Source organism: Nelumbo nucifera, chromosome 4 (assembly GCF_055504915.1).
Source record: "Nelumbo nucifera cultivar China Antique chromosome 4, China Antique-T2T, whole genome shotgun sequence".
Lineage (NCBI taxonomy): Eukaryota > Viridiplantae > Streptophyta > Magnoliopsida > Proteales > Nelumbonaceae > Nelumbo > Nelumbo nucifera.
This window is the reverse complement of record NC_142652.1, coordinates 45,731,262-45,739,609: the sequence shown is the minus strand read 5'-3', so window position 1 is coordinate 45,739,609 and position 8,348 is coordinate 45,731,262. Positions and strand designations below refer to the sequence as shown.

The window sequence follows — 8,348 nt, the reverse complement described above, 5'->3', positions numbered from 1 at the left end:
ATAAAAATTCTAGATATATCATCTCAACAGATTCTATTTAACTTAATTGTCATTTCTTACTTAATCACTCTCCTTGTTGGGAATCATTTTCCTAACATTTTTATATACCACACTTTGCATTTTTCTTTTTATTACTTATGTCTGTTCTTTTTTGTTCTTTTTGTTCTTTTTGTTCTTTTTTATTCTTTTTTATTATTTTTTTATGCACAATGAATAATTGAAATCCTTTTTGAAAGACTTTTGCAATGGTGCAACTTGAACTTCTTCTTTGAGAAATATTTGTGTTTGATTCAAGTGTCAAACACCATGGGCTACCCTCATTTTATCTCTCTCTTCTTTTTTTTCTTTTTTTCTTTTTTACTTTTTCTTTGTAACTTCAAGAGTAGAAAGACAATGCAACTTAAACATAAAGGGTATGAGAATTTTTATCTTCTTTTTTTATTATACATTTTTCTAAGAAGTTATGAGACCGAAACAAGAAATGTCACTAGCATTGATTTAGGATAGAACAATTATGTCTAAAGGGACCCACGCCACGCCTTAGCAAGAGATAAAAGTATTTTGTCCCTCTTCAAAAGAGTTGATCGAAACCTTATGAATTATAAATGCATGTGCATTGAAAATGCGAATGAGACAATCATATATTTGCTTTGGAAAACACCCGAGCTTTATGGGAAACTACCTATTTCCTGGTTAACAAGAAGATTTGTGATGAGAGATGCTTGATTAAAAAAGGTTCAAAACAAAATCCCTCATCGCTAACCAACTAGGTCTATCCCGTGCTAAATTACCAATATTTAAGGGATTGAGGAGGACTTAATGAATGGGACGAAACGTGGTTTAGGACAGGGGACCTGAAATGAATGGTAAAAGGTTCAAAACTTATTTAGAATGGGAAAATAAATTCTTGACCTTTAAGTAGGGTTGCTATTTTCTTCTCATCATCATTTTTGTTTATCTTTTCTTCTTCATTTTTTCTTTCTTTTTCTCTATTTTTTTCTTACATACCCTTCATATCTTCTAATATAAACCATGTTTCTTCACTAATCATGGTGAACTTCACATGGTAGGGAATCGACAGAAAAATGCTCAAGTCAACTAATTCTAAAATGATTGAAACTTATATCAGCCCCTTTTCTTTACACCACTTCTTTCTTTTCCAACCTTCTGCAAATATTTCTCCATCATTCCCTTTCACTTTTCATCTTCCCTAGATTCCCTACTTTGAATTTTCTTGACTTCCATTTCCTCAAAGTTTTCCAATTTTTCAATCTTCCTTGATCGTTCCTCTATTCTAAGTTGCCCCAATTTCTTCTTCATTGCTCTTTCCTATCTTCTTTTCTTTTTTTTTCTCTTTTTTTCTTTCTTATTTCTTATTTCTTTTATTTTTTTTTTTTTTTGCCCTGCAAATGGCACACTTGGAATTTAACAAGTTCATCAAGGAAAAGGTATTTATGCATTGCCTCAACCCAACTAATTAGTAGATGTGTTGCCACCCAATAGATTAGTGGCCTCATAGATGATGATTTGATCAATATATCCCCTTTCAAAACTAAAGACCTCTTAATGCTTGTAGTGGTGGAAAACGGTAGAGAGATACCCGAATGCATGACACACCATGACCTTTAAGGTAGACCAAAGCAGTGGTAATAGATAAAGTAGTCGAGCATTTGAGAGATAAGGAAGAGGATTTTATACACTAAATTTGAGGGTTTAGGTAATACTCAAAGGGTTTAAATTTGATATTAGAAAAATTATTAATAGAACAAGATTATGTTAAAGAAAGTTCGAACATTCTAGAAAGTCTGGCTAGCAACCCAAAGGCATTCACCACATGATCTTTTCTAAGACCTCATCACAACTATATTGACCTCATCGCATATGTTGAACTCATTGCATATATTGACCTCACCGCATATGTTGACCTCATTGCATATATTGACCTCATTGCATATGTATTTATATATGTTGTCATTTGACGAGTTGAGAATGAATTAGACAGATTTTTCTTCCATAAGTTTGTTTCTTTTGTGCAAATTATGCTCTATTTTTGTGAGTTTTGTAGCATTTTACATGGTATCAAAGCCATTCTGAGCTTCTGTATTTCGTTCCTCCGTCTGGCTTTCTTGCAATGGAGTTGAATCACGATTCACCATGTTTCTTGCATACCTTGGATAATCCAGGGACTCTGTTGGTATCTTGTCCACTAAACAGAGATAACTACTTGACCTGGAAGCGTGCGATGAGAAATGCCTTAAGAGCCAAGAACATGTATTGCTTTGTCAATGGTTCACTGTTGAAGCCTGATGTAGAGTCACCACAAGAATCACTTTGGATCAAATGCAATTCGATGGTGATTTCTTGGATTTTCAATTCATTGGCATGTGAACTCCATGATAGTGTTGTCTATGCAAACATGACCAATGAAATCTGGAAAGATCTTGAAGAGAGGTTCTCGTAGAAGAATGCACCAAGAACCTACTAGACCAAGAAAAACCTTGCAACATTGTAGCAAGGAAGTCTTTCGGTAGCAGCCTACTTCACCAAGTTGAAGGCCCTATGGGATGAGCTCCAAACTTTGGTTCTTGTACCTGAGTGCACTTGCGAAATAGCTAAACAATTTGTGGCCATGCACGAAGATGAGAAGCTACATCAGTTTCTCATGGGACTCAGTGATGTCTTCAACAATGTTAGATCCAATATTCTTGGTTTGGTTCCTTTGCTAAACATCAATAGGGCATACGCTCTAGCAGTCCAGGAAGAAAAACACTTTTCTATCATCAACACACCAATCAATATAGATCTTGATGGTGGAGTAGCACTCTTTGCAAATTTTTCCAAGAACCATTTGATGTCTAATACTAGACCAAGCCTAAAGTGAAATGTGAGCACTACAAGAAACCGGGGTCGATTATGTCGCAACCAATGCCTCTAGTAAGGCTCTCGTTACCTTTCCCAACCAACCTTCTTGGATCTTTGATAGTGGAGCTTTAGATCATATGGTCTTTGATATGAAATTCCTTACTATTCACAAAGTATTGGCCCAACCTAAGTCAGTTTGCTTGCCTAGTGGAGTGGTTTTGCAAGCTACACATCAAGGGTCAATTATGATGACCCCCGATATTACTCTTCATGAGGTTCTCCATATACCTTGTTTCCATTGCAGTTTGATCTCCATTAAAAAATTAATTAATCAATTGCGATGCACTAGCCTTTTCCTGTCAACTACTTGTGTGATTTAGGACCTAATGTCGAGGAAAGTGATTGGCAAGGGTGAAGCACTAAATGGAATCTACCACTTCACCATTGATGCTCCATGTTCCTTTGCTTTAACTGCCCACAGTGAAGTTACTAGTGAACATGGCACAAGTGCCTAGGCCATGCTTTTAGACATTCTCTTTCATTAGTTCATGGCATTTCCACTATTCCTGCAGGATTGCCATGTGATACTTTCCATCATGCAAAGCAATCGTGTATGCCATTTCCCATAAGCATCTCTTAAGCAACGAAACAGATTCATTTAGTTCATGTTGACATTTGGGGCAGTTATTCTACTCCTTCTCACAGTTATGCACGATATTTTCTCCCCATGGTAGATGACTTTTCCCATAGCACTTGGTTGTATTTGATGCACAATAAAACTCAAGTTCTTTATTATTTTTCTCATTTATGAAATATGGTCAAAACACAATTTCAATGTTTTGTACGTGCAGACGGATAATGGATTGGAATTTTTTTTACATCCCATGAAGAGCTTCTTGTTACAACAAGGAATTGTCCATCAACATACTTGCATTGACACACCACAACAAAAAGGCAGTGGTTGAACACAAACACAAACATTTGCTTGAGATAGCTCGAGCACTTCGCTTCTAGGCAGGCCTTCCTCTTTCCTTTTAGGGAGAGTGTGTGACTAGAGTGGCATATTTGATCAATTATCTTCCAACTCAAATACTCGGTAGCAAGACACCTTTCAAATTATTGTTTAATCGACCTTTGACATACGATCATATTCGCATATTCGGTTGCTTGCTCTATGCCAAAAATCACAGTTGTACTCGTGACAAGTTTGCTACTCATGCAACCAAATGAGTGTTTGTCGAATATCCATTTGGACAAAAGGCTTACAAAATCTTTGATCTAGATTGCCAGAAAATTTTCACCTCACGCGATATTGTCTTCAATGAAAATCATTTCCCATTCATGCTGAATGAATCAACTCCTTTCACCAATTCAGGACCAGTTATACCATTGCCCACTTCTAACAACATTGATTGCCTTCCACATGATGAGCAAACAGTTCAACCTAACCGGACTTAGCCTAACTCAGTCCAGGCCAATCAGGTCTGTCCTAACAATGGATTAGCTAACATAACTCACCCTCATCGACAATGAAAAACTTCGGCGTACTTAAGGGATTATGATTGTCAATTCTTTTGGTACTCAAATAGCTTCCTTCATCATGTGTACACCCTAATTGAGCCACACACATATAATCATGCAATTCTTGATCCACGGTGGTGGCAAGCTATGAAAGATGAACTTTCAACATTGAATCAAAATAACACATGGACTCTTGTTGAACTTCAGGCAGGAAAACAAGCCATTAGTGCACGATGGGTGTAGAAAATCAAGTATCAAGCTGATGAAACAATTGAGCATTAGAAGGCAAGACTTATGGATAAGGTGTGTACTCAAGTCAAGGGTCTGGACTTCCTTGACACATACGCACCAGTGGGCAAAATAGTTACAGTCTGGTGCCTTTTGTCAGTTGCTGCCAGTCAGGGATGGACCCTTCACCAACTTAATGTTAATAATGTTTTTTTGAATGGCGATCTGCATGAGGAAGTCTACATGGAAATTCCACCAAGACTTTCTAATCTAGAAGACAATCGAGTGTGTAAACTAAACAAATCCCTTTATGGTCCATGGAAAGCCTCTCAACAATGGTTTGAAAAATTTTCAGACGCCCTCAAGCAATATGTGCTTACTCAGTCGTTAAATGACTACTCGATATTCTTCTCCTCTAATTCAGGTTCATACATTGTCATTCTTGTTTACGTCGATGATATGATCATCACTAGCAGTAATCTTAATCACATTAATGATCTAAAACAATACTTGCACAAGCATTTCCGTCTCAAAGATTTGTGACTACTCACTTATTTCTTAGGGATTGAGGTTCAATGCTCTTCATCTGGAATTTTTTTTACATCAACGAAAGTATCTACTTGGCATACTACATGAAATCGACATGGCTAGTTGTCGCCCAACATTATTTCCAATGGAACAACAACTACGGTTTGACAAGCAGAGTTCCTTACTTCTGGACCCCAGTCATTTTCACCGTCTCTTTGGCTGATTAGTGTATTTAACCTAACACGACCAAAACTCTGTTACTCTGTTCGTGCCCTCGTTCAACATATGCAACACCCAATTGAAGCTCACATGATTGCATCCTTAGATATCTCTCTGCCTCTCCAAACAAAGGCCTTTCCTTACCTTCATCAAATGATTTTATTGTTCAAGCCTAATGTGATGCTAACTGGGGCAGTTGTCCAATCTCCCAACGATCCACAACAGAGTATGTAATCTTTGTTGGTAATTCACCTGTATCTTGGAAGACAAAGAAATAGAACACTATAGCCCGCTCATCAGCTGAGGCGAAATATCATGCAATGGTTTTCACCACTGTAGAGTTGCTATGGCTTAAACGCCTCCTTGGTGATCTCAACATTTCTGTCACTCAACCATTATTGCTTCATTGTGATAGTCAAGCGGCTCTTCACGTAGTAGCAAATCCAGTTTTTTACGAACGAACGAAGCATATAGCAATTGATTGTCACTTCATGCGTGAACATTTTCAAACCAAGACAATCAAAACCTCTCACCTTTCAACAGAGGAGCAACTAGTTGACTTGTTTACCAAAGTCTTAGGAGCTGATAGATTTCATTATGTACTCGGCAAGTAAGGCATTCGTTCCCTTCATGCCCAACTTGATGGAGGGGGTGACGGAACAAGATTCTGTTAAAGAAAATTCAAACATTCCAGAAAGCTAGGTTGGCAACCCAAAGACATTCACCACGTAATCTTTTCTAAGACCTCATCGCAACTATATTGACCTCATCGCAAATGTTGACCTCATCACATATATTGACCTCATCCAATATGTATTTATATATATTGTCATTCGACGAGTTGGAGGACAGATTTTTCTTCCACAAGTTTTGTTTCTTCTGTGCAAACTGTGCTATGTTTTTGTGAGTTTTGTACCATTTTACAACAATGGAGGGTAGGGCCATGTCATCAACATTGGTAGCAAAATTTGAAGCCAAGTTCAAAGGGGATAGGACCAAGACTGTGTGAGTAAGTGGAAATAAAGGAAGAAGGGTGAGATGCAAAGAACAAACACTGTGTAACAGAGTTGATGATGTTGGGACGAATGGATGCTTTTCTTTCGTCATGGGAAAATGGAAGGTTTAGGGTTAGGAATTAGAGAATCTCAGTAGGAGGATGGGAATCTTTGCAATGCCCTCTGGAATCATAGTTGCTGCTTCACCAATAGAACCTACAAGATTCGGTGATGGTTTTGGAATCAACACCCATTCGACAACAAGGGTCTTCGCTATCATTAATTGATTAGACACAAATGATCATAACGACATGATTTACATGATTGCCCTGCGACCAACCTGTTAGCATTTTAGCGAAGTAAAAGCATGTATGCAATGACCCACATTGGGATTAAATCCAGCTAGGCCAAGCTACGTACCTTCTTCTTCTTCTTCTTCTTCGCAAAACCAAGCTACGTACCGAGTTTCTATATATATATATATATATATATATATAATAATGCATTAAAGCCCAAACATATATCTTAAGTAATACACACATAAGTAATAAGACATATAAAGACAATACAAAGTGTTTGATCTTTTAACCAAATGAAATCTCTGTATCGCAAACACTTCAAGTACATAGAAACAGATCTTCAAGATTTTATTGTTTGTCAAGCCCCATTTTCCATTAATTGTATACATTTTGAAAGAGATAGTCCACCCTAAACCCAATTCCATTCATCAATAACATAGTTTCCTTTGTTTCTTTCTTCCTTCTTCTCTCTTCTTTTGGCAATTTGAACCATTTTCTTACCGTTAAAACCATTGCTATTCCCGTTGCGAGGGGCTCCTCCAAAACCCAGTGCTATAGAACCTCTTCCACATCTCTTTCTCCAGCTCAAGAACCTCCTTTTCCGAATCATCCGACTTGTTGTCTACCATGGGCAGCCACTCATCCATGGACATTGGGCATATCTGTAAGTGATCGGTCTCGTCATAACCACAAGTGCAACCCCGTTGCTGTGGCAATAGTCCCACATTCTTCAACATCCGTAGTTTTCTCTTCCTCAATGCTTTCCGGCATAGCCCTGCCGGTAACTTGTACACTGTAAGTACCAGTAGGTTCATCAGCCCACACGGGCAACAACAACATACCGCTACGCACTCTGCCGTCGTCTCACCGGCCAACTCTGCTATACGTGATCGTGATGGGCTTCGCCAATGGGACTGCCTCTCTAGGAACGGTCGGCGACGATTCAAATTCAATGAAGGGTGACGTGTTAGGACGGCTTTCCGATTCATGGTTTTTGCTATAGAGAGTGCAGCACTGTTGGTTGGATGAGCTTCAAACTAATTCAGTGGATGAATTAGATGTGAAATCATCTATTTGTATTGGAAAATTTGGAATCCACCACGAGAAAAACAAAAAGTAGAAAAACTATAGTATTTCCTGTAATGAAATCTACGTCTAATAACAGTTTATGTTTCTCCCTTTCTCTATATTTTATCATTCAAAAAAGACAATATATAAATGCTCAAGTGTCTTAAAGAACAATAGTTTTACTTTTTCTAGTATCAAATGAAGTGATCGGAAGGGAAAGCAAGAGATGAATCATTGCCATTGAATCCCTAACTGATCAGAGAAACATGGCGTTAGGAGAAAGGTATGGCCGACAGGCCGAGCGAGGAGCGACCACCATTTCTCTCCTGAAGCGAGGCTCTGATAGCCACGCTACAGCAAAGTCTCTCCAGGTTGATTCACCCTCATATATAACCTTAAACCCAGAACCGTCAAAAACCCAGCACGCATCTTCCGCGACGGGAATATTGATCTACCTGTTACGTGTAAAATAATCCAGCACCTGACAAATTCAGCATCACCAACTTTGACGGGTCCGTACATCCTGTTTCAGTCTTAAAAGACTCTATAATGCATGCCTACATAACCGTCTCAATAACTAACTCTATAACTAACCCACAAACACGGCTTAATAATATGATCAACGAAT

General features: G+C 38.2%; 1 protein-coding gene across 1 annotated transcript; it reads right to left on the bottom strand.

The window, feature by feature from the left end:
- Positions 1–6,928: 6,928 nt before the first annotated feature.
- Positions 6,929–8,090, bottom strand: LOC104607031 (uncharacterized). The gene has a single exon (XM_010272520.2). The coding sequence runs from the start codon at positions 7,639–7,641 to the stop codon at positions 7,168–7,170; it is 474 nt and encodes a 157-aa protein (XP_010270822.1). The 5' UTR covers positions 7,642–8,090; the 3' UTR covers positions 6,929–7,167.
- Between the last annotated feature and the right edge of the window lie 258 nt (positions 8,091–8,348).

Excerpts from the sequence above, each read along its gene's own strand:
- LOC104607031 (XM_010272520.2), bottom strand. The coding sequence starts at position 7,641 with ATGAATCGGAAAGCCGTCCTAACACGTCACCCTTCATTGAATTTGAAT.